The sequence below is a fragment of the Schistocerca piceifrons genome, chromosome 1 (assembly GCF_021461385.2).
Source record: "Schistocerca piceifrons isolate TAMUIC-IGC-003096 chromosome 1, iqSchPice1.1, whole genome shotgun sequence".
Classification (NCBI taxonomy): domain Eukaryota; kingdom Metazoa; phylum Arthropoda; class Insecta; order Orthoptera; family Acrididae; genus Schistocerca; species Schistocerca piceifrons.
This window is the reverse complement of record NC_060138.1, coordinates 493,088,661-493,116,593: the sequence shown is the minus strand read 5'-3', so window position 1 is coordinate 493,116,593 and position 27,933 is coordinate 493,088,661. Positions and strand designations below refer to the sequence as shown.

Below are 27,933 nucleotides of genomic sequence, written 5' to 3'. Positions count from 1 at the left end.
AGTTGATTTTCTGTCATTCTGAAGGATGAAGCAGTGGAAGGGGCTCTGAGGGAGATAGGGCTTCTGTAGTGGCTGGTGCACCCAAAGTACAAACCTTCAGACACATGGACAGCAACAGCTGAGCTGGCTTCTAGTCTTCTGCTGCATGTTGTTCACACCAGAACTGTTATTTTTTAAATATTTTGGAACCTAAGAAGTAAATTTATTGGTGAAGATAGTTGTTCATTGTTTGACTACTGTGAAGCAAATACACATTTCAAATTGTGATTTAAATTTGATACTTGTGTGTGTTACAACAAGAGTTAATATGAGGATAAGAGAAAAACCTCGTATATTGTGTTTCCAGGCTAATATGCAATAATTCTGGTTATAGAGAGTAGATTTTTATAGAGATTTTTACAGAGTTCAGAACTCAGTATGTGCACGAATTTATATTGCTGTATTGTAATCAGCGGAAAAAAAAGCTTCCAGCTATTCCTTAAATTATGTAATTTAAAAATACGTTATTAAGAATAATTGTACAAAATTTTTGAGAAAAGTCTATCCTCCAACAAACTGAATGGAATAGTAGATTTGTGACTGACATAGTATAAGCACAAGAATCAAGATTAGCAAAACTGTCAGATTTTACCTCCTTGGTACATAGCAATAATACTTAGTGTGTTAATGAACTGCAATACTGAAATTATATTTTTCCATGAAATTAATTTTGTTAGCATTAGCATTCTGTGTGAAATAATTCAAATTTGTAATGTGGAAGCTAGAAGCATATTGTGACACATTATTGAATAGTACATAGTGACCTCATTCTTGGTGTTCGTGAAACTTGAAGTATGTCATTGGCACAGCAGGATACAAACGTATTCCAGTTTCCACATGTTGTTTCCAAACCTACTTCATAAACGCAAAGTTCTCTACAAATATAAAAACAAAACTTCAAGGAGCAAAATATTTTCTAAATCTGTTGTCCTGAGATCTTTTCAGAAACAAAATGTGGCTAGGAAGAAATAAGTGAAAGCTTAAAAGTATGAATAAAAGCCAAGGAGTAGTCTCTATTCACTCTGAATGAAAACAGCAGTCAGGAAAGAAAAAGTGAAAACATAGAGCAGTGAGCATCCCTTTCAGACACACACAAATTACAAAAACGACATAGTGTCATTGTTGGGATAAGAAAGCACTTAGAGCACATTTGATGTGACACTAATACCTATAGAAGATAACATTAGTTAATTCTCTGTGATAGATCACTTATGTACCTCCCACACTCTATTTCCTCTCCATTGCAGTGAGTGAGAAAAAAAATGTTTTTGTACCCCTATCAGTCCAACATATTTGTTACTACACAATGTCTAGTGTGCGTTGCAGCTTGATCTTTGTTGATATCAGTTGGGTGTTAAACTCTGATCACCTTAAATCTTTATTTTCATTCATACCTGAGTAGAAAGTGCCTTTCAATGGTGGCAGATTGAGGCTGTGTAGACAATGATGGAGAAAAACAAAGATGTAATTGACATTTGAAAATAACCTATTGATAAAATTCTTAGAATATGAGAGCATGATAACGTTATGAAGTTGTACAGAGACTCAGTCATTGAATTTCATCTGGTAATATGGTGACATAACCGGGAAATGTTTAAAAAAACAACTCCCAAGTGTTGAAGCCTGATTTCATATAAATACATATCTACTTCAACATCTGGGACTTAGAGGAAAATGAAGTTATTGTTTCACTAGTCAGTCTGAAGAGAGAAATACTTGAAAGATTATGAAAAAATTTTAAATATCATATTTGTGGAATTCACCAGTAATTGAAATACCCCAAACATTGCTTCTCACTGATAAAGCACCATCTGCTAATATGTTGCTGTTTTCCTACATTGATCTCTTTCTACTGTTTCTATGAATAATTTTTATCAGGTTTTGTGTCATTGTTCTTATTGTTTCCATCTACCAAGGAAAATTTTTGATTTTGAGAGATCAGAATTGAGCATGCATTTCCTGGTGTCAGTCAGATGGGTAATGATTTTTAATAAAGGTGAACATCATGTCTTATTCATTGAAATGTCTTTTTAAAACTTTCATTTGGACTTAGGTTAAGGTTATGGTCTTGTTTTGGTGTTGTTGCTGTTCGCTTTGATTAGTGGTTGCTGTGCCATTGACAAAAATCTCCGTACTGTAACAACTTCCTCCACTTATTCCTGTTATTGGATTGAATGATCTTCCAGCTGTAAAATTTGCTATATGAAAAATTAAATCATGAAGATAATTTAGAAACATTTATATAGAAGTATGTATTGTGTTTATTCTGAAAGGTACTGGAGGCTTGTTTCATAATTATTTAAGTGGACAAAATGGTGCTTAAGCAGTTTCAAATGTTCTGCAGATCGATGAGAAATATAAGGAATCTATTCAGAACTACATTTCATTAAATAGCCACTGGTACTTCCTTTTCTGCAAGTATTCACCATTTTAATGAAGTGTAATGGGACTGTCACTCCTTTTATCATTATACAGTCTTAAATGACAAGTGGGTAGAGAAGCACTAATTAGGCAAAGGATGGTTGGCTACCACTTTTTCTGTAATATCACTGCCACTTTAACAATCTTCTTTTGTTAAGTTTAAGTGAGCTGTTTTAAGACATCTATATTTGTGATACAGATTTGTGTCAAACAATCCCCTCCTCACACACACACACCACAGAAAGCAGAAAGAAAGAGAGAGAGAGAGAGAGAGAGAGAGAGAAAGGGGGGGGGGGGTTGGGGGGGAAGAGAGAGATGAGCTTCCTGTATGAAACAGTTTTCACAGTTCTCCCAACATTCACATTGAAAGCATTGTTGTGCAGTTGAAGGATTTGTATAATTCCTTATATTTGTAAGTAAGTGAACAATATTTTTCTTTTCATGTGAGACTTTCTCAAAGTTCTTCATTAAACCAACCTCCTGCTATTAAATCCATGACAATGTTTGGCTGTTTGAAACAGTTTTCCCAAAATTGAAATTATGAGCGTCGTTGTGCATTTGAAATATTATATACTTCCTATTATTCATTGCTAAGTGAAACATTATTTTTCTTTGAAGTGAGACTTTCTCAGGATATTGCATGAAGCCAGCCTTCTTCTATTAAATCCATGACAGTGTTTTTGTATTGTAAATGAATGGATAAAATTTATATTTGTTTGCTAGAATCTGGTTGAAGAAATAATTATCTTTTTATGGTTTAGCCTTTAATATTTATTGTATAATGATATGTCAAAAGCATTTATTTTTGTAAACATTTTCTTGTAACTGGAATGTATTTATGCCATTGTTATGTTAAAGTTTTCATTTTGTTGCATATATTTACAACTGCATATGTTTTCATAACATTTCTAATAAACAGAAATATTATCTGAAACTTAATAATTTTTCCATACTTCTTATTTGGAATAGAATATATCTGTTGACATATTTACTCAAAGACCAAGGATGTATCTGGTATACAATGCAGGTTTTCAAACTGACCACATTGGAAATAGGGAGTAGTTCTTGGGAAGACAAATGCGATTTTGGGTTGAGCCTCCGCGGATTAGAAAATTTTCTCGTAAATTCATTCACCCCTTTCTTCCTTTTGCAAATAGGTATGAACTGTAGTGCCAAATGCTAAAAGTTGTTAATGAAACATTACAGTAAATAAACAAACATCATCTGGATCACAGCTTTTTATTTACAGACAACCCGTTTCAATCTGTGCTGCAGACCATCTTCAAGTATGGTGCCGCTAAGTGCAGTATGTTAGTGTTGATAAATAGCACTTTACTGCGCCAGACCTGAAGATGATCTTAATTGACGATTAAAACCGGCTGTTGGTAAATAAAAAGTTGTGATCCAGATGGTGTTTGTTTCACACATTGTTGACAAACTGCACTTTGCAGTGCCAGACCTGAATATGATGTGCACCAAAAATAGAAACCAGTTATCAGTAAATAAAAAGTTGTGACCCAGAAGTTCTTTGTTTATTTCTTACAACAAAAGATAAATGTTTCCTAAGACATGGTGTCAATTATCAAACATTACAGTAGTATTTGTGATATGATACAGCATATTGGAAGTATTCAGATCGTAATTACTACATTATTGTCTTCAACTTTAACTGTTAAACTGCAAATCAGTTTTTGAGACACTTTTGTGTGATTCTTATGAATAATCAGCATCAACATAATCATCACTCCCACCACTGCATGTCCAAATTTTTATTAGGGTGGTAAGTATTTTTCTGAATTCACACAGTGACCTACACAATATGATGTATTTTGGTTACATAAGAGTTCTAAAATTAAGGAATTTCTGAGCAGACTTGTACTTATTGTGGATGACTTTTACTTCGTACCATAATGTTCTCTTTTCCTTTTTTAAATTACTTGGTAAAACAATTAAGAGGTCAAGGAGGAAACCTTCGTACATTGCTGTTGGTATTAACTTATTGGAACTCACCATTATTCAGCCACCAATTTATGATACAGAGTTGGAGTATAATTTAAATTAAACTGATTTTGTAATGCTTTATCATTTTCTGAAAGCTAACTTACAGGCATACCTTCATCTGTCGATCAATTTTGTTGAGTTCATAGTAAAGGATTGCATTGTTAAAGATTCAGTTAGAATACAATTAATTAATGTGGCCGTGATGTTTTTATGAAAAGAACATTTTTTAGAATGTTTCTTCCCAAAAAAAAAATAATAATTAACACAAAGGATTTTCAAAAGTTTACTGTGTGATTTGAACATATATTTTGATATTGGTGAAAATGGCACTGTCATGATTATTGATACTAGTTTCATATTGATCTTCAGGGACATCTTTCTCTTGCACTCTATCTTTAAATCTAAGCAACTTGATGCTGCACGATGATATTTTTTTACTATTGTGTGCTGTATCTGAATTCCGTCTTGAAACTGTAGTAACCATCGAAATATAAATAGGTAACATTTAAGAACTATTACAGAATTTGTGGGAGGTACAAAGATTTGCATTAAGAAAAACAATAATAATAATGATTATCATCATTTGCAACATTGTGTAAGCCTATTATAAAAAGGCACTGATACAGTGTTTTGCATGTAAATATAGCTGCTTATTTACTTGAAGCAGCTTCTCCCTTGGGCTCACAAGATGGAGACTAAACTATTTAAGACTTTCCTACTACAAAAAATATCTGAAGTGTTCAGTAGAAAGTGAAAACAGGATTTCTGTGTCAGTAAGCAGCATCACAGATCGTGATCCCAAGAACTTGAGTGAAAGAAAACAGTCACTGTATATGTGAAAGCTGTAACAAGCTACTTTAGGAGTGTAGATATGACAAATTATTAATGCTGTCTTAATACTCATTATCTCAATTAAGTGGTATTACACTTGTGAAATTGTTAGTTTGACTGTTGCACCAGTTTCTACTAAAAATTTGAAATTGCAAGCAGGTGTAATAAATTGCTGGTAGTGAATTTAAGTGCATGGCATGATGTAAAATTAGATAGACAAACATATTTCATGGAGATGTTTCAATGAGAAATGTGTTCATAAGGATGACAGGGCCCAAATGTTGTTATAAATATGAAGGTTACCTCTGTAATTTGAAAAAGGTTAGTGCAGTATGTAGCTGTCATTGTCCGTTAGTGTAACGTAGATGCAGTGGAAGCAGCTCTGTGATCTATACTAATTTGAAGAAAAAGATAGGAAGAAATTAAAACATTTCTTTAAAATGAATGCGTCTCTTTTTTAATGACTCCATTGCATGTGGGACATTAAATTCACAAAACAAAGAGGAGGAGAGGAAGGTGGAGTAGCTGCTCAAGTGTAAACCAGTTAGGTTATTAGGCTGACAACTCCAAGTGGTGTTGTAGTTCATGTGTTATGCTGACCTGTTTTAAAGAATTATCTATGCTATTGGTCCATGCAACTGGCATAGGGCTTGCATTTTTTCCTTCACATTTGTGGTAGTTGTGTTCTTACATACTAAGGTTGTGAACAATCTTATTATGGGTGCCATCGGTGTTCTGTCCACAGTGTTGTGTGGATCATCAAATACTGTAAGCATTTTATAAATGTCTTTTAGCATTTGTTGAGAAAGCCCATTGTTGTTGTTGATGGTGTCGTTAGTTTGAATGGTTTCATACAGCTTTCCTGCTTGCATATCTTATGCAGTCCTCTTAATCTCTGCATAACTACTGCTTATAATCGTCAAGTGGATTAAATTAACTGATAATTAATTAAATTAAATAAAGTATTTCTTTTGATTAAAAAACAATCTTGTCCTGGAAAATGACTTCCCTCAAAGTGTTAATCTGAAGCAACAATCAATTACTCGTCTGTTTCATTTGCTGTTATGATGGGTGAAATTTTGATATTCTGGCGTTCTTGGCAGCAGCTTTCTGAAGCAAATTGCTTGGGGAAGAAAAATGTTTGGAGCTGTACATTTGAGATCTCCACACGTATAAAATTATAAATTTACATATTGCGTGAGACACCAAAAGCATTTGAAGCCATCCTGGCCACCCATGCCTCAGAGGATTGGTATGAGTCCCAGATGTACATACTTGTTAGGTTTTGTCCCGAATATGTTCAACATAAATGATATCAGGTGATCCGGAGACCACACAAGTACTCTGATGTACAAGGACCATTTCTCAAACCATTCTGACCCAATTCCAAAACAACAAGGTGGGACACTGTTGTGATGAAAGTACAAGTCATTTGTGGGTGAAAAAGTGGTTACTTGTGTATTATTCATCAGTGAGTGAATGACAGTGGCAGACTGACAGGACCATTGGTGTGTACCAATGTGTAGTGCTGCTGCTTAGTCCAAGGCACATTTTTACATGCTTTGATTGTCTGTGATCACACCGTCATTGACAAGATATTAAATCTTAATCATCTTTCTTCCTTCATGCTTTGATCACCTTGTGAAGTCTCTGTTGATCCATTAGGGGTTACCAGAGATTGAGAAGTCATGACATCCCGGAACACATGGTCCTAGTATGCCAATATTGATTATTTTTAAGAGGTGCCTGAAGATGAAGATGGCATAATGAATTGCTGAAACTGGTAGGGAAAATAAAATAAAATAAAATCTCAATTGCACAGCTGTTCGGTGAATTTCATTGTTGAACACCTTGTGAAGTATTCTCACCTCTCCTCTAACCTATGGTGTGTTATGAACAGAAATTCACTTATGGGTGGTGGCTCTTGTACCTCATAGCATCTGGATGGTTTGGTTGTTCATTTGTTGTTGGAGTTGGTGGTGGTAGTGGTGGTGCTGGTGGTGGTAGTGCTGGTGCCGTACTCTGGCATTAAATGGACAAGTAATTTGCTGCAATGTGGTCAGTCGGTCTGGTATTTTAATCCACAGTAATCATTGGTGACCCATCAATGTATTTCCAATGGCAGCTGAATCAGCAAACTGCATTTTTTTTGTGAAATTGATTTATTTGCGGTACACCAGTGACACAGTAGCATATGAAAATTTCAGTGGTTGCAAGAACTCGGAAATGGAATGTCCCTTCAGGCACATATAATCTAACCAGGATCAAATACGCTGATATAAGATGTGTTGCCTATCCTGTACTTGATTGTAAGACTGACTGTCGCTACAAGGTCTGAAGGTGACACACCAAACTACTTTGTTCATACTTGCAACATGAGTATTCTTTTTCCAACCTAGCAGTTACATTGCTTAAATTGCCCTGAGATTGCCTTGGGATGTCCTTATTTTGTATTTTGGCATATATACATGTTTATCACCTCATTTTAGAAAGAGATCTCCAGTATTTGTTGGAAAGTGGGAAGCAGCAAAAGCCAGAATGTTGAGCCAGAATGTAATCTTCATTGTATAAAAACATGATGTGTCTTGCTAGGAATAGAGTTAAGCATCACATTAGTCGAGATACTGCACTTCTATTCAAGGAGCAGGATTCATATCTGTGCCACTGTATTCTGGCTTAGGATTTTTACAATTTCTTCAAATCATTTCAGTTGAATGCATATTATTTATTTATTTATTGTTTTTGAATCACCAATCTTCTGACTGGGTTGATGCGCCACACCACGAATACCTCTCCTGTGCCAATCTTTTCATCTCAGGGTAGCCCATGCAACCTCAGCCCTCAGTTATTTGTTTGATGTCTTCCTCGACAGTTTTTACCCCCTAATACCATGGAATTTATTCCTTAGTGTTTCAACAGATGGATTATCATCCTGTCTCTTCTTCCTGTCAGTGTTCCCCATGTATTCCTTTACATGGCAATTCTGCGGAGATCCTCCTCATTCCTTACCTTATCAGTCCATCAAATTTTGAACATTCTTCTGTAGCATCATATCGCAAATGTGTCGATTCTCTTCTGTCCTGGTTTTCCCTTGGTCCATGTTTCCTTACCATACAATGCTATCCTCCAAATCGACATTCTCAGACATTTCTTCCTCAAATTATGGCTTATGTTTCATGCCAGTAAACTTATCTTGACCAGGAATCCCCTTTTTACTGGCACTAGTCTGCTTTTTATGTCCTCATTACTCTGTCCGTCATGGATTACTTTGCTGCCTAGACAGCATAATTCCTTAATTTTGTGTACCTCATGATCACCAATACTGATTGAAGTTTCTTGTTGTTCTCATTTCTGCTACTTTCCATTACTTTGGTCTTTACCGAGCAAGGTGGCGCAGTGGATAGCACACTGGACTCGCATTCGGGAGGACGACGGTTCAATCCCGTCTCCAGCCATCCTGATTTAGGTTTTCCGTGATTTCCCTAAATCGTTTCAGGCAAATGCCGGGATGGTTCCTTTCAAAGGGCACGGCCGATTTCCTTTCCCATCCTTCCCTACCCCGAGCTCACGCTCCGTCTCTAATGACCTCGTTGTCGACGGGACGTTAAACAACACTAACCTAACCTAACCTTTGGTCTTTCTTCGATTTACTTTCAGTCCATATTGTGAACTCATTGTTCATTCAATTCAACAGATCCTGTAATTCTTCTTCACTTTCACTGAGGATAGCAGTGTCAGTGAATCTTGATAACCTTTCACCCTGAATTTAAAGTCCACTCTTGAACCTTTCTGTTATTTCTGTCATTGCTTCCTCAATATACAGATTGAACAGCAGGAGTGAAGGACTACATCCCTGTCTATTACATACTTCTCAATCGGAGCACTGTGTTCATGGTCTTCCACTCATATTTTCCCTCTTGGTTCCTGTACATATTGTACGTCACTCACCTTTCCCTATGGATTACCCCTAATTGTCATACACTTCTTCCAGGTTGACAAATCATATGAAAGTGTCTTTATTTTTCTTCAGTCTTGCTTCCATTATCAACTCCGACATCAGAAATGCCTCTGTGCCTTTACCTTTCCTAAAGCCAAACTAATTGTCATCTGACAGATCCTCAATTTCCTTTTCCATTCTTCTGTATATTGTTCTTATCAGCAACTTGGATGCATGAACTGTTAAGCTGATTGTGCAGTAATTCTCGGACTTGTTGGCTTACACAATCTTCAGAATTGTGTGGATAATGTTTTCCCAAAAGTCTGCTCATATATCATTAGTCTCATACGTTCTACACACCAACTTGAATAATCATTCTGTTGCCACTTACCCCAATGATTGTAAAAATTCTGATCTAGCCCTTTTGCCTTGTATGATCTTACGTCCTCCAAAGCCGTTTTAAATTCTGATTCTGATGCGGGATCCCCTATATCTTCCCTGGTGGTTTCTGTCCTGTTCCTTCTTCTATCTTGTCATCAGACAAGTGCTCTCCCTCTGGGAGGCCTTCAGTGTATTCTTTCCAGTTTTCCACTCTCTCCTTTGCATTTAACAGTGGAATTCTCATTGCACTCTTAGTGCTAACACTCTTGCTTTTAATTTCACTGAAGATAGTTTGACTTTTCTGTATACTGAGTCAGTCCTTCTGACAGTCATTTCTTTGTTAGTTTCTTCACATTTAACCAACTTTGATTTCATGAGGAACTGTTGTGCACAGCAACCATAGACTATATGGAAGGAGAAGCACACAGCAATCAGCCACAGTCCCATTAGTTTTTATTATTCTTGCATATCTAAATTTCGGCTATTAGGTATGCAAGAGTAATAAAAACTAATGGGATTGTGACTGATTGCTGTGTGCCTCTTATTCCTTTTTTACATTTTTAATGCACCCATCGCACCTTAGTTTCCCTGCACTTCTTATTTATATAATTCCTGATTGACTTTTATTTCTATTTTCTCGAATTTCCCTTAACACTTTTGTACTTCCTTCATTTGGCGATCAATGGGAGTTTTTCTTCTGTTACCCATGGTTTCCTTGCAATTAACTTCCTTGTACCTATGTTTTTCTCTCCAACTTCCATGAATACCATTTTTTAGAGACCTCCATTCCTCTTCAACTGAACTGCCTACTGAACTACTCATTATTGCAGCATGTATAGCCTCAGGTAACTTCAACCATATTTCTTCATTCCTTAACATTTCTGTATCCCACTTCTTTGCATCCTGGTTCTTCCTGACTAATCTCTTAAAATTCAGCCTGCTCTTCATCATTACTAAATTGTAATCTGAGTCTATATCTGCTCCTGAGTATGTCCTACAGTCTTAATATATGAATTTGGAATCTCTGCATGGCCATTTTGTTATCTAACTGAAGTCCTTCGGTTCTCCTGGCCGTTTGCAAGTATAGCTCTTCCGCTTGAGTTTCTTGAACAGAATATTTGCTAATACTTGTTGAAAATTATTGCAGAACTCAATTAGTCTTTCATCTCTCTCATACCTACTACCAAGCCCATACTCTCCCATAACCCCTCCTTCTGCTTCCTCCCCGAAAACTGCATTCCAATCCTCCATAACTGTTACATTTTCATCTCCCTTTATGTACTGAACTACCCATTCAGTATCCTCGTTTACTTTCTCTATATCTTCTGCTGCCCACGATGTCGACATGTATACCTGAATTGTCTTTGTCAGAGTTGGTTTGCTATCAGCTCTGATGAGAACAACACTATCACTGAACTGTTCGCAATAACTTGTTCTTGTCCTCCTTCCCTATTCATAACAAATCATACTCCTGTTATATCATTTTCTGCTGCTAGTAATAGAACCCTATATTCACCTGACCAGAAATCCTCGTCGTCTTTCCATTTCACTTCACATATCTAGATTAAGCCTTAACATTTCCCTTTTGCGATTTTATAGCTGCCCTACCAATTCAAACTCCTGACATTCCAGGCCCCAACTCGTAGAGCTATTCAATCTCGTTCTCATGGTCACCTCCCCATTGGCAGTCCCCTCCTAGAGATCTGAATGTGGGACTAGTCTGGTATCTTTTGGCAGTGGAGAGATCATCATGACACTTTTTTTCAATTACGGGTCACTTCTACTGTGGATACACATTATGTGTCTTTAATGTAGTGGTCTCCATTGTTTTCTGCAATCCCATGCCATTGATCATTGCTGATTTTTCTGCCTTTTAGGAGAAATTTCCCGCCCCAGTGGCAAAGGAGTGCGCTAAACCTCAGTCGGTTAATCTGCCGTCTTTGACAAGCCTGTTGGCAGTATGGGGGTGACTTTCTATGTTGGAAGTCCGCATCGTCATCACTGATGATTTTTATTCAGAATTTAAGCAGTGTCAGCATTCAGACCCAGGACCAGTGACATTTTGATTACTAGTCTAAGATGCTACTCCTGGACCAGGGGTCCATCTTATGCTTATATGGTTCCTAAAGTATTCCACAATTGATTCTGTAATGTATCTTTACCCTGTCACAGTGAGATATTACACACAGTGACGTCACAAAGGATTTGCACCCTCCTCCCCACCCCCACCCCTTCTGGCAAATAATTTTTGGGGGCCTTGTGGTAATAGTAAACCTTGAAAGAACAAATAAGAAAACAGACATTCTCACATCGTAATCTAGATTAAAAGTGAAATAAACTCACTTGTTGATGCACACCATGTAGGGGGTAGGAATATAAAATAAAATATAGTGCCTGTGTCTCTCATTGGGTAGACTGATCACGTAGTGCAAGTCATTCTAATTGATGCCACCTCAGCGAGTTGTCATTGAGGATAAAATGAAGAAGATAATACAACACCCAGTCTCGGAGCAGAGAAAATGTCCAGTGTGGCCAGGAATCGAACCTGGCCCCTTGCATAGCAATCTGCCATGCTGACCTTTCAACTGTGGATGCAGACACTTCTTGTAGAATAAACATCATCTCAGTTTTTTGAAGTGAAACTATATGCTAAAGCACACACATCTTTCCAGTTCCCGTAAGCTTAGCACTCAAAAAAATTTTGTACGATGTCTACCAAGTTTAGAGAACACACGTCTTATGTTCAGTGCTTAGAACTTCTTGGATGCTGAGATATTGAGTTTCTAAGAAATTTTTTATTAATTTCAATTTAGGAAATCATCATCTTGATGTAGTAGAAGTAACTTGTGGAGTCCAGTACAGCTGGAGAGCTGTGCTGTTATGGAGATTAGTTACAAGAAAAATATTTTCGACAAACAAACACATTGTGAGGTCTTTAATCGACACCGTGTTTCCTTTCTTTCCAAATTCTTTTGACATAAGTCTTTCTAGGCTAATAAGTTCAAATGAACAATTTATGGTAGAATCTGATTCATGCTTCCTAATGATTTTCTGCTCTGAATATCTTCATTTTCTAACTTAAAAACACAAATAGGATGTAAGAAAGAAAAATAGTAATTGACATTCTGATGGCTGATAAAATGTTTGTTTCGCAGGATGATGATTCTTCTGGAAAAGCTGGAATTCTCGGGAATTACATTTTATCTGGATAATTCAGGGAAATTTCATAAAATCTCAGAAAATTCTGTGTTTCAACCTTTGATTAAAACAGAATTTATTGTTTTATGAATGACAAATTTTAAAATACTTATTATTTCAAAGTGTATTCATTCCGTATAAATTATCGATATTTAAAAACTGCAGTTAAACTGCTGCTTGTGGCTACTATATAGTTCAGCTGAGATGAAAGAAAAGTCATTATTATGTTATGCTGCCCTCCCTCCCCGTGCTCGCCATTAATTAATTTCCATTAATTTATCAGGAGCTTCTTGACTCCATCTTCCTCCTCACACCTGGAATTCTCAGGTTGTTTTTTTTTTTTTTCCCCCAAGTTTGAGTAGCCACAGTGGTTTCGTTGTTGAATTGAAATATCAACACAAGCATTGAAAACTGTGTCTTGAAAAGAGTGTATCCACAGTTCTATGATTTGCAGTAAGTTCACCAAAAAATTTCTTCACTTTGTGGATATATTTTGAGATCAACTCTGGACAATGCTCCAAACTTTGCTAGTACTATTGATTTTTCTACTACAATTTCAAAATAGTTTCTTAAGGTGACTTGATTATTTCTTGCAGCTTGAAGAAGTTGGAAAGAACACCTAATTGAGCACTATTTCTTCAGAATCACTGTAACATTTCTGTCAGTTGCAATAGTTTCACTCAATTGTTAGTATCGAACTGCAGGAGCACCAAAGAAGACATAAATGCATTGTATTTTCTGTTATAAATGTTGCAGTTCCATTTCATTCATGACTAAACTGTTGCAGATCCACTTTATTTGTGACTGAATGATGTATTACTGAATTTAAGTCGTGTGTTGAATAATGTATAAACTCAGCATTTGGGACAAATGCTTCAATTCTTGACTGTGAACCTGTGTGTGTGCGCGCCATTCATAGATGCAGCATTGGCGTATCTTTGACCTCTGCAGCTGTCCACTTGTATGTTGCCATTCTTCTCTAAATTAGTTATTATTTCTTTTCCAAAACTCTCAGCATCAAAGCCCCTTACCTCATGGCATTCCTTTTATTTCAAACTGCTTACAATGACACTAAGTTGATCCTTTCTTGATACAACTGGAGTTGTGTCTACAGTCAGTGAAAAAATGGCTGTTGTTTGATTTCATGGATGACCCGTTCTGAAACACAATCATTTAACAGTTGTAACACATCGATTTGAATTTATGGGCTTTCACGTGAAAGATTTGCCTGCAAAAGAGATATGTGTAGAAAAAATTATTCTAGAAATTATAGCCTTCATTTGGTTGTGTCCTTCATCAAAATGCATATTAATGGTTTTGTCTTGTTTCCTCATGCTGTAAGTAGTAGATGGATTTAAATGTGTAGCGCAAGTTTTGTGTACTTTTATTTTCTTGCTTAGACCTTGCGTCATTAATTTGTCTATTGTGCCTTGCATTTTCTCCACCTCCAAACAACCGTCTTGCTACACAGTATACTGTGTTTAAAGTAGGGGAGAGCATACATAAAATTGTTCAGTTTTATGGCCTGTTTTAGTATAATTGTAATAGTAATCACAGTTGAATGATCTTTTGGTCTCATTGTCTCTAAGGAAAGGGCATTGAGGCTTGCCTGGCATGCTGTTTATAAATTTTAGCTTAGTCTCTTCATTCAGTTTGCCTTGGAATAATCCTTTATTGATGCTAAAATGTGCAGTTTGCTGATAATTTTGAATTTGAGTAGTACAATGTCTTGCTGGTGAATCAGTGTTTATTACTGGTGGTCCGTTTTCAAAGCTGGTATTACATCCTCTATGAACTTGCAAAGTGTTAGAATCTTCCCTCATTGAGTTTTTATGACAGTACTGACTTTTACTTTCAACTTTTAAATCCTCAGACGTTTCTCTGATTTCACTTTTGTCACTAATTTTAGTAGATATTTGTTCTGGGCATGTAGCTGAACACTGGATGCTTGTATTTATGTTCATTGTCTTTTTAATTTCTTCACCTTGGCAGACTTTCAATTTTCTGTATTTGAGCTCTACTTAAATATTGCCTATTACTACATATTGTAGTTTTAACTTAATGCAAACATTTAAGAGCAGCCCATGTAAGAAAAAACAGCAATAAGTTTTAGATTAATGCGAGTACACTATAGAAGAAGAGTAATTAAACTGAATTATGAAGATGCCTGTTGTAAGCAGTTGTAATATCAGGATCATTTTCTGTTGGCAGTTCACTTGCTTTGTAACACTACATCCATCACAAAAATTAAAAAAAAAATGAACTTATTGATTTATTATTGGATGGATAAAAAAACTACTCACCAAGTGACGGCAGGAGAATACAAATATAAAAAAAATGATTTAACATATGCAAGCTTTCAGAGCCAGAGGCTCCTTCATCTGGCAGAAGGGTTGAAGGGAAAGGAAGAGAGGTGACCAGAAGAAGGAGCCACTGGCTCCGAAAGCTTGCATATATAAAACCCTTTTTATATGTGTGTTTTCCTGCCGCTGCTTGGTGAGCAGATTTATTGTGTGTCCAATTACATCACATTGTCAAAAATTGATTATTTTTGTCGTTATGGAATTGTTACCAAGAGGGCCTGTCATTTTCAATACCAACTGAAGGAAATACGCAGTGACGAAGGTAGTACATTGCTGAGCGCTAGCTGATGTAATGGCCACTGCTTGTGTAAAAAAAAATAGCACTGGTGAAATCTGTACGCTGCATGTAGTGCTGGCCGCCATACACTGTAACATTCTTGTTAACATTAAACCTGGAAAGGTACAAAATAATTGCTAGCACACTTCTGTTTGCATTTCATAAATGAGTTTACATGGCTAAATTATATGTAAGAATACATTTTTAAATAAATCATACTTCTGCATCCCCTTCGTGTGGTCACCACCTCCCCCTTTCCCCCACCCCTCCTGCACAGCAAGGCCATTATTTATGCCGCTGGTTAACTGATTTCCTTTCTCATCTTCTGTGAACAGGGAAAACTGACTGTAAGGAATAAAAATTCAGTTCATTAAAATAGCTGTCTCACAACATATATAGAATTTGTCATCGTGCCATTAAGGGAAGAAGCCTTAAAAATCACAACTGAGTGAAATTCTGAATATATTCCATTAATGACACCATATTGTATTGAAACTGTTAAAATATTAATATTTTATTACATATTACAAGTTTTATTTTGGTGCTTAAAACATCACATGTATCATTAATGGCTTGATGTTATGGACTACATTACCTTACCATCGATTATTATTTGGGCCTCGTGTCAGTAGTGTCCTTAAACTTAGACAGGAAATGTGAAACATTTGAAACAGAAGTCAGATTGAGAACATACTAGTGTACTCTTGATAGTGGCTAAAACAGAATAATGATTTTGGGGTGGCCATATGTTTGTGGGCTTGGAGATAATGGGTTGGGTGTTGTAGGGTAAGTAGGGTAGGTAGTGGTGATACTGGTGCTGGTGTTACTGTGATTAGGTGGCAGGGCAGGGCAGGGCGGTGGGGGGGGGGGGGGGGTCAGTTTCATCATGCATTATGGCCTTAAACTTAAAGAAATAGATGAAAAATAATTAGGTGTTGGATTATATAGTTTGGAGTCTCAGTGATAAGGTATTAATTTCTGCCTTTTAAATTTGACTCTGTTTATTCCTGTTTTTCTGGCATGTACATATTGGAGGCTTTCCAAACTATGGATGAATTGGAACAAAAAGTACATCAAATCTAACCTGAACACACCTAACAGCAGTGTTCTAAAGTGGTGTTGTGTAGTAACTGCGAATAATTCTTTCAAATGGTATTGCCACATTTTGGAGTGCAGGAGTCATGAGTGGGCCTTCACTGGTTCAGACAAGATACAGAGGCTGCAGGACACAGCCTTGTTATGAATGTTACAGACCTTAGTGGGCATCCCACCTGTCCTCTGGTGATACAAGATGTTGGCAACCAATGTTTATCTTACCTGTCATATGTCTCAAACGCTGCACATCCAGAAACTAGCGATGTCTGAAAAAAATGAAGCCTGGAAACACAGGCAACCCTTGTGGACACTGGGATTGAGATAACTCATTTCTGAGTCATTACCATTTCAATGTATCACATCGAAGCCATCATTTGCATCATTGCTGTACCATATATAATGTCCATTTGTGAAATATCAGTTTTCATGTGTCAATATTTTAGACTGATTTTCAAAATCAAAGGTAAATATTGAAGTGCACACTCCAGTTATATCAGGAAATGTTGAAAAATTTTCTGAATCCAAGCACGTGTTGTACTACAACAGATGATCTCTCATTTTCAAGATCCCCTGCATGCTGGTTGTCACACACTGATGGTTGTAAAACAGCTTTTGTATATTTTCAATGAATGGTTTGTCTCCTTAGCCCAATAGTTCTGCCTCACGTGTCAAGTGGAAAGGTTGCTTGTTTCTGCACCACCGCAGCATCATGGACACCTGCACAGCTGTTTCTCAGTGTTGCTTGGGTCTTCGTGTGTTTCACGTGTCATTTGGTTTATGGTTTTATTTGTTGTATGTCTGTTGGTAGTGGCATAGTCCGCTTCATAATGTCAACCTTGCGTTCAAAGTGTGTTCTGAGAAAAGGTACAATAAGCTTTAGTTTTGACAAATCCAAGCATTTCATGCAGCCTGTGGTTTTGGAGATACATAACTGGGCTGTTGATACCATTCACCTGACATCTGATAAAGTCCATAAAGCCCATTTTGATTCTGGTAACTATGTGTTTTTCTTTAAGTTTTTTGATTCCCTGTAAGTTGGAAGGTTGCTTTTGTGTCATGGTTCTCAAGTTCTCTTTAAGCATCGTTATGGTTCCGTAAGTATGGTGCTTTGTGCTGAAGCAGAACTGAATTGCACAACATTTCAAGTGTCCAGTCTCTCACTGGAGGTTGATGACAGATTACTTAAGGAGCTTTTGCTTCCTTAAGGTGATGTGAGGAATATAAGATCTGAATGCTGCTGTTATTCTGGTTGAGGTGACACCACCATAGTTTCCTAAATAAATGTTTTTTTGTTGTTTTATATATTACTGTACTATTTCAGTTGGCACAACGTTATGATGTTAGACTGGAATTTAGAAATCAGCCCATTTCTTTGTCAGACTAAGTTCTTTATTGATCTTATTAAAAATGGAAGGGAAAAAAAGTCTGTACTTTCAAGGCAACAACATACTAATTATTGTGTGTGTGTGTGTGTGTGTGTGTGTGTGTGTGTGTGTGTGTGTGTGTGTGTGTGTATTTATTTCATGAAACAAGCATGTAAATTCTTGAAGTGGGTACTGATCTCCTGGTAAAAGTTTTACAGTATTGTACAGTTTTCTGTACTACTTCTGATGGCTCTTTCCATGCTTACATTTATAGCTCCATTTATTACTATATTACTACACTATTGAAGAATGGGAGATGAAAATACCAAGCTACTCATATTGTTCTTTAACGACCCATAAGAATATCTAACATTATGTTAGACTTGGTATAAAATGATCTCCATGTTTCCCAGATATCATTTAGTGGTATTGTGTGAGGCACTTCACGTATTTTGTAAGTTTTTCCATGTGATGTAGATTCTGCAATGAAATTGTGAAAGTGCTGACATTGAGATAGAGGGTAAACATTCTCCAGTACACAAAGTTATTGAAATAGTACATTAGTGAGGACTCCTTTTTATCACTTTTATTTACCTATGTTCAAATGTGGAGATATTCACTTGTATGGGAATATCATACTGGATTTCTTTAATTTTCTTGGTGCAATACCTTTCCAAAAGACAAGCTTTGTCAATTTTATCCACACGTTTTTAACATAAATGACTGTGTTTAACTTCCTTGCAAAATGATACCTATTTTTGCGTATTCATTATCATGAGTCCAGATGAGGCATACTATGTTTTCCCTGCTGCTAAAACTTGAGTCAGTGTCATAAGTGTTAAGTTGCTATCTCGTATGGCAATTTTGTAGTATCAGCTGACTGTGAGGGATCTTGTTGAATGCTTTTTATTAAAGTAAAAGTATGATGTCTGCTTTTGCACTTAGAGCATTTCTTGAAGCATATCACCGTGTTTGCCACATGAAGGTTCTCAGTTATGAAAAAGAAAAGATTATTCATGAAAAGTGATGCTCTTCTAGTGTGCCAATAGATGTGAGATTCAGGGATTCTGTGCTCACAAGATTAGAACATTTGATTTAACAAGCAGTATTCTGCTATTAAATAACTGTAGAACCTACATGTTATTAGAGACTTATCCTGTCCTTGTAGCAGCAAAATTGATTCTCTTAATGACAAGTTTCTTGTAGGCAGCTTGTTTGGCATCCTTTAAAATATAACCTATTTTGAATAGGCCTATTCATTAACAATATTGCTGACTTCCTGTAGCCGACTGTTGCCATATTTTCTGTGATTTCTGACTGAGGAACTTCAGACATTTATTTTCATCTTGTAAATGTCAGCCAAAATCATGGCCTGTCTATATTTGAAATTTTTTAGGTTTCATGATGTAGTTGTTTTATAACAGATTTTGACTATAATTACAGAATTAATGAAATCACACTATTTGTTAAATTCTCTTCATTGTAGGAAGAAACACCACAAGGCTTTTTTGAAGATCATGGACTTGGTTAAAACAAGAACACCTGCATCTCCATCTGCTTTGCGGAATGAGCTTTTTGAATCCATGTTCCAAGAAAGACATCTTTTCCCTTTTCTAAATGATGCAGCAAAGTATTATTAGATGTTTTGTAAAACAGAACTTCATAAAGAAAGTTTTGTAACATAGAAAGAAAACACTTTCAGTATTTTATGTACTTAATTTTAGTAAGATATTTAATCAAAAAGCAGAATTTGCCACATTTTTTTCTGTTGTGTCACTGTTTCATTATTATATTTGATGTACTTGTCATTAATAATCAAAGTTTGTCACGCTTATATATGGAAGTATTAATACTGTATAAGTAATAAATTGCAAGTACTCAGAAATGTATTATGGTGGGTATGGAATGTTTGATGATTGTGTGAATACTCTTGTGCTAGTATTTCTCAATTTTGGAAGAGGTGATTGGGAGTCCTCCAGTTTCCCCCTCCTCCTCCTCCTCCCCCTCCCTCAACCTCCCCCCCTCCCACCCCTTCCATCTCTCCTCACCATGTCTCCCTATAAATGTGCTTTGACTTTCTTGTTGTATGGATGAGGTTCTGTGCAAACTAGTAGTGTTTAATGGGTATAAAATGTTACTGACTTAATTGGTGTGGGAACTGCATACAATAATTTTTTTCTCTTCCTGAAGATTAGAGCTGTGCATTTCACTAGATTCAGCTTGTTGTGCCATCCCAGAATCTTTACTGATTTGGGAAAGTAGCTGCTTGGCTGAGTAAACTTGCTATTGAGTTGAGATCAACTTGCTGGCACCAGAGCAGCATGGCTCAATACACTGACCATATCTGTACAGATTCTTGGTCAGGCCTACTATCCAATCACATCTACATGCTAGTACACAAACTGTAGGATTTACTCATCAATTGTGTGTGCCATACAGTGCCTTGCATCCATTTGCTACAACCCTGTGAATCTCTAACACAAAATGCCCAACACTTATCCTTCCTCTTAGTACTGTTGTAAAATATGAACAGTTTTTTATGGGTATACAGTATGTACTGCTTTAGAGAAAGGTGACTGGTGCACATACTAAGTATGAGTCATACCTCAGTACAAATAGTAGACTGAAGGTACAAGTAAACTCAATATGGAACACAGCACCACGTGGTAGTGGCGAAGTGGTGGCTCAGTAATCAGCCGTAGAGGCTAGCCTTCAGGGATGGGTTGAGCAGGCTGAATCCAGCTGTATGTATGATGTTATTTGACAAGCAGCTCATGCTGAACTTCATTTTTTGTGTTTCTCTCTGTGCAAATGTTTGTTGAACAGAGAGCAATTGGTGCAATAAAAACATTCCATAGCAGATAGAGTACTTATTTACCTTATATTAAATTGTAGAATGTAGCTTGCTAAAAACTTATACACTTTTGTTGTTCTGAAAGACAATAATGGGACTGCCCATATTTTGACATACCAGTTTTGTTATAAAAGAAATATGCATTTAGTGATTTTACATAATGTTTATTACATTACATTGGTTTACAAAACAGGTAACACAGCTACATTTACCAAAAAGCTTTTTACAGTTGGATGCTTTCATTGTAACTTTTTATGCAACAATTTCAGCTAAATTCTAAAAAGAAGAGTGTTGTTGGTTTTTGTTATAATGTCGATAAAACAAATTGTATTGTCTTGCAAGTGTTTACAGGAATTGTTAGTGTCTGAATGTGCATTTCAGTATCACAAAGTGTTAAAAACAGTGGTGCAGATAAGAGCAGCATGAAAAAGTTTATACATCTTGAGTTTTGGAACCCGAATTAATTCCTGGAACAAAAGAAGGATAGGTAAAAAAAGGAAAATATATTTATCATAAATATACAAATGTTTGACTTGAGGCTAAATAACTTAAGCCTGGTGTTAAGTTTGTCTGCTCTTTGCTAAAGGCTTTGAGTGACTATGACCTTAGAAGCTAGAGACTCATAAAATTTTTTCATGTTGTTCCCTGCTGAATTTGCACATGCCATTCAAACATAGATATCAGTTTCATTTATTTCTCATAAATCATGTGTTGCACTCATATCTTTTCAATGAACAGTGGTCTTGTTACACTCTTCAGTGAAGATTGTTTTGACCAGTGTACTGTTGTTTGTACAATGTTAGGTATTATATCTGTAATGTTACACACATGACGATTATATATGGTAGAGGGCTTTTGCTCAGGTATAATTGCTACATATTTTATACTTGCACAGAATGCTGCTCTTGTTAAAAATGTTTACTACCGGATACCAGTTTTAATCCTTGCTCGATAAACTGCAGTAATAATTATTGACCCTTTAAATGTTGTTGTTCTAATCTTGTGCTGACCATGTCGGGTTGAAACAGTTTTCACACAACTTCTAATTGTAATTTGTTAATTTATCTAGCACAAATCAAATGATGTATAACCAGAAACTTAACCCAATTCATCATTTATGTATGTTAAATTTTGGAAGTTGTTATTGTGTGGCTATCATGTAAATGGATTTTTTTAGTTTTGTTTTTCTTTGTGATAGCACAGAGCCTAGAATCTCTGACTGTTTCTAAATTTAGTTACGATTATGAATTTTGTGTATTTTTTTATAATAGTTTCTTGCTGGGAGGTCTAGTTTTTCAGTCCCATGACTGTGTAGAGTGAGTGTTTTTTGTAAGTGTATTAGATGGAGATGTGGTTGTTTTTATATGTTTTTGCAGATACTTTTACTAAAAGAGGCATTGATGTGAAGTGAGATCATTATTTTATTCCTGTTATGTAGAATTAAAGCAGAGGTGTTCTGTTAGTGGAGCATGTTGATTACTGTTCAGAAATGTACATTTTATGAAACAGATAGCTTTGGATATGTTTGTTAGCCAATTTGATTACAGTATTGGCTGTGTATATGTAGTGTTTAAATATGTTACTGTATGAAATGTGAGAGAGTGATTAAAGATTGGAAACTCATCTTACCTAAGTCATTGGTACCATTAGATTGTGGTTTATTAATCACACATTAAACGATCTTTTTTTAAGCATGACTTTTATACAATACATTTAAAATGCAGTCTGCAGACTTAACATTCTCTTTGAGGCACCAGGGAAGATTATGCCGTGGTAAAGTCGCTGGAATTGCATTTAGGATTGGTGGGTTTAAATTCAACCACCCAGCCTTCCATATTTAGGTTTTCTGTGAGTTTTCCTGCATCACATATGGTGAAAGATGGTGTAGTCACTTTGAAGAGGACGCATCCTGCACCTTCACCTTCTTGTCAAATTTGAACCTGTGCTCTGTTTCCAGCTACATCATTGTCAGTGGGACATTAAACCTTCATCTTCCTTCATTCCCCCCCCCCCCCTTTTCTTTCTTTTGAGGAGGGCGTCGTAAAGAAGCTACTTTTCCATGACTCACATCTGCAGTGTATATAATAACATGAAATAATCCGTATTGTCTGTTCTGTGTTACCAGGGTGGAACCAATATGAATGACTCTCTTGAACTGTGAACCTACTGAATGTATCATGTATTCAAACTTCTGTGATCCAATGAAGAAGGAAATGGGAGGTGGGATGCTGACCTGTGAACATCAGTAGTTGCTTTGATGAACAAGAAAGAGGGAGCACTCTGGTGTTGAAATTCATTGTTATGTGTACCTACAGCTTGGTAAAAGGAACCATAAGGGCTTTGTGTGATGCTTTGGGGATTGTATTATTGATATTGATCCTTAATTTATGAGGATATTATTAGCTCCACACCCTTTGAAATTGCAGTGCTGTTTTGACAATTTTAAACATTTTCCATTTACTACACATAGGATTTAATTAAACATGAGTTGTACACATTACATTTATAGCAAAGATAGTCACAAAATTGCCAAAGCCATTAGCTACTGACATTTATTCTTATTAATGGAGTTAGTCATAATGGCTCTTTAAAGTTCTTGATTAATGTTGTAATTTTAATAAAATAACAGGTAGTAGGAAAGCAAATTTGTATTTCCAGAATGAGATTTTTACTCTGCAGCGGAGTATGCACTGATATGAAACTTCATGGCAGATTAAACCTGTGTGCCAGTTCGAGACTCGAACTTGGGACTTTGCCCGTGAAAGGCAAAGGTCCCGAGTTCGAGTCTTGGGCTGGCACACAGTTTTAATCTGCCAGGAAGTTCCAAATTTATATTACACATTTTGTTATTTGGTGTACTGTACAGTTCCTAAAGCCTATCAATTCAAGCTCTTCTTACGTAATATGCCAGCTGACAGAAGTTGGCTGTAAGCGATAGCCACAAGTATTATGAGTTTTAAAGGTGTTTGACCATATATTTGTTCTTGACTGGCAGTTGCTTTTCAAAAATATGTATGTTGTAGCATTCTTCTTCTCCAAGAAATGATTCTTCTGAGAAAAAAGAAGAAATTTATCATTAGCAATTATAAGTTCAGGGGAGATTTATTTACGGAAATCACTCGTTTCAGGGGAAGGGACAGGGGTGAGGGGCTGTAGAACATTTTGTAAAAGACATGATATGATGTGAGCATTTCACAGCTGCTTGCAAAACTAAATACACCTTAAAAGAGTAATATGAATGGGGATTTTGAGAAAATATGTCTGTTTGAATAAATTTGGATGTGAAATTTATTTTAATTTCTGTATTGCGAAAATCATGAAAGAATCAAATAAAACTAGCAGATGTGGTGTTAAATCATAATGAACAATTACAAGAGCCCAACGTGAATTTATTGGGTGAACAGATTACCATTTCTTTTTATGTAGTAAGGTTAAGAGGGCAAACTAAGAAAAGTAATTACTTCAGTTTTCAAATTCAAAATTTTATTGTTATTGCTACAAACATATGAGACATATGCTGATGAGTAAAACCTTATGTACCTCCTTAATAGCATGTTCATCCAACTTTTGAATGCAATACAGCAACTATTTGATGAGTTCTTGATAGGTTTCCGTAGGTGAGGGACAACAGATGTCTCAATACAGGTTATGTGATTTGCACAAATTATGGGCCTGGAATTCGGTGGCATCCTGCAGCATCCTGGATGTGTTCCGTCAAGTTCATATTAAGTCAATTAGTGGCCGAGACGTCAACATGAGTTTGCTATCATGGTCCTCAAACCAGTGTATCACAATTCTGGTCTTTCCATACATACAACTATCCTGCTAGATGCTACTGCCATCAAGTAAGACATCTAGTATGATCTGTCAAGGTGCCCCAGATTGCTATTGCAGATCTCATGAAAGTTCAAGTGAATATCTCCCATAGCCTAATATTGACCCTACTGGGCTGTTTATGTGGCACAGTGCCAACCATCTGCCTGGATAATAGTTTATCTGGATATGAGCATTGACCCCATTCAATAAAAAATGTGATTCATCCAACCAGGATACACATTTCCACTGATCCATGGTTCAGTCTCACTCATCTCCTTCCCACTACAGTTGCAATTGATGATGATGATGATGATGATGATGATGATGATGACAATAGATCACTGTGGGAACACACGGATATCGTCTTCTGCTGAATTCCTTGTTCACCAGTGTGCACCAAATAGTGTGCTCTGAAACACTTGTGCCTGTACCAGCATTGTACCTTGTCAACAGATCTACCACTGATCACTGTATCCTGTTTTACAGAACAGGCAAGCCTCTTACTTTCTTTCCTCTGATGATGTGTGGACAGCTCATAGCAGTAGCAAGCCAACAATTGAGCAGTTATAATGCTTGCATGATGCTAATTTCCAAATGCTGGGACATAGCAGTCTGACTGTTATTAAAGTCACTTATGTCAGCGGGTCTCCCATCTGCGCCCATATTGTCATTAGAACATTTTCTCATTCCTCTCTCCTCGCTTACCTACTATTTTTAGTATGTCATGTGTCCGCGGTGCCACCAGGCAGTATTTGTCTTACAGTAGACAGTTATCATAATGTTTTGGCTGATCAGTGTATTATTTATGTCTCTTCAGTGAAGTACTTAGTGAAGATGCTTTTTATACAAATGCTATGAAAAGACTGTTTTAGAACATTGAATATATTAAGGAAAAAAAGATGACTCTTGTGTATTTGTCTATGTCAATTTAACAGTTGTTATCCATGTTTTTATAGAGGACCAAAAATAATCAGTATTATAGTATATATAATACCTACTTGCACCAACTAGATTCTTTCTCCACACATTCAAGGGAAGTGTAGTGCGATGTTCCAGATTTAAGTTCTCATAGCATCCCTAAACTGCATATGATGAAAACTGGAATGGTTCCTCAAACGAGGTAATAGCAGTTTCCTCTGCCACTCGAAGCCTGAGCTCTGCTTTTAAACACTGTAATATCATCCAGATGATTAACCTGTTATCATCCTGTCATTTATTTTGGGCACCACTTTCAACCCAAAAATGTGAAGGAAATTATATAATCATTAACTTGGTTTCCCTTTACATATTTGGTTATGTGTTGTTTTTCCAAGTAGTTCAGCACAGTGTGGTGCAGGAGAACAAATCATGAATAATAATATATTAATTTTATATGTAGGCTGTCAAGGAGCCAAGTTTGAATTTCAGAAGACTGAATACAAGTGCTTGACTTTTAGTACCTTATATTTTTCCTTGGATTCCATAACTTTGTTATAATTTAATATTTAAATGATATAACTTCCATGGAATCATTTAAATATTGCAATTAACTTACATAAAATCTTAATGTTAAACAAAACATTTTGCTTGGCTGGTGTGTGTGTCGCAGCTAACTGCTAACCATCATAATAGGAATACGTTTCACAGATTTTTTTGTCGTCCACTGAGTTATCAATGTAAATGACCTTTCTGATACATCATTAACTTCCATTTTTACTAAAATAGAATAACCTATGTCAAAAAAGTACTTATCTAATCACAGTTCTGGTTTAACATACAGCACAATGTACTGTTTTTATTGCATCAGCTTGAGGGGATCCACTTAAATGATTTGTATTAATAAAGATGCTGCATTAGAACTGGACAGTTACTTGCAGCCTAGATAATTTTTAAATGGTTCAATAATTAGTTTTTTCAAGAAATTTATTTTGATGACATGACTGAGAAAACATTATGAACATATAACAGTTCACACAGAGTGACTGTTCTCAAGAAGTAACATCTTTCTTATACTTGGAATACCAAACTTCATGTTGAAATTTCAAATTAATGAACACTGTCACAGGGTGTGGATATGCTGTATACCCTTTTGTATAACTGTTGACATTCCAACCTGGGCTTTCTGTTGTTTGAATAAAAATGAAACATCTCAATAATTAAAAATCCTGTACAGAATACAAATTATGAGATAATTTTAAAAAATCACCATGTATAGGTATTGAACAGTGGCTGAGCACATTAACAAGAAGTTTACTGTAAGGAAGAGCACTCGTAGAATACTGTTCAGTGTTAGGTAGCTGTTACATTGTAAATAGCTTTGGTTGCTGCATGTTTGTATAAAACAGAGATGTACTTTCGGCACTCACAAACCAACATTAAATATTCCAAAAACTCACATAAATGTTGGGCATCTATAGCTACACTCCATGAGCTACCATATGGTGAATGACAAAGAGTACAATCAATTCTGCATCATTTTATCTCCTCTGTATTGCAATGTTCTGCCTTTAAGTATGTGTATGTTCAGATTTCAGTTTGTTGTCTTCTCATTGTTCAGAATGACTGCACCTGAAATAAAATTTACTTCTAACGCTGATGGTATTTGTTGGACATCGTTTTTGTTGCCCTCTTGATTATGCTGGAATTAAAATGCTTCAGCATGTGTAGAACTTTCTCAAATAAATGTGAAAACTTTCTTCCATTATACTTTGCAAGATAGGGAACATCACAACTGTGTGTCTCAGACTCTGACAAAAGAATGAATCATGAAGGAATCAATACCTTCATCTTTTCCTGCACAGACATCACAGCATATTGTTATGCTGGCTACACTTATTCTCAGCTTGCTACGGTACTGCAGCCTGGGAGGAGGATGCAAGGAACATACACAAAAAGCTCATGCAGGTACTTCTCCTGGAGATACTGTGACTGCTGTCCTACCCTGAAGATGCACGATGGCCCACTTTTTACTTTTTAACTTTTTTAATGTCACCACCTTAGTGCTATTTCATTGAGTGTATGGCATCCTTGAAACAGGTTTATAGAAGGTCTGCAAAACTGATCAATAGCTGCCAAAATCTCTTTCTTAGATTAGTTTCTGTCTGTTGGGGTGAACTGCCATAAAATACTTGTTGGTGGATAGTATGATTTTTCCACAAAGGCTTTTAAACTTTCTCCAAATACTTTCATTTGTATTACATCACTACTAGCCAGTTTATGTATTAGAAGCAATTGTCAAGTAATATATGCATATTTATGTACATGTGTGTCTGGTATAAGGCTGAACCTATGTTATGGGAAATATTTGACTGACATGGTATGATATGTACGTGCCCTTGAAAATGGCTTTTAAGACCAAAAATGCGCTCGGAACTGTA

General features: G+C 36.2%; 1 protein-coding gene across 2 annotated transcripts in view; it reads left to right on the top strand.

Annotated features, from left to right (window-relative positions):
• LOC124795602 (AP-1 complex subunit sigma-2) overlaps positions 1 to 22,384 on the top strand; it is a 66,573-nt gene extending 44,189 nt beyond the window's left edge. The window contains exon 5 of one of the 2 annotated variants that reach the window (XM_047259676.1): positions 19,394 to 22,384. In XM_047259676.1, coding sequence (XP_047115632.1) covers positions 19,394 to 19,438 — 45 coding nt within the window. In that variant the 3' untranslated portion in view covers positions 19,439 to 22,384. Of the gene's footprint in view, positions 1 to 24; positions 3,932 to 19,393 lie in introns of those variants that run through there. The other variant, XM_047259684.1, reaches the window with a different exon arrangement.
• Positions 22,385 to 27,933: the final 5,549 nt, after the last annotated feature.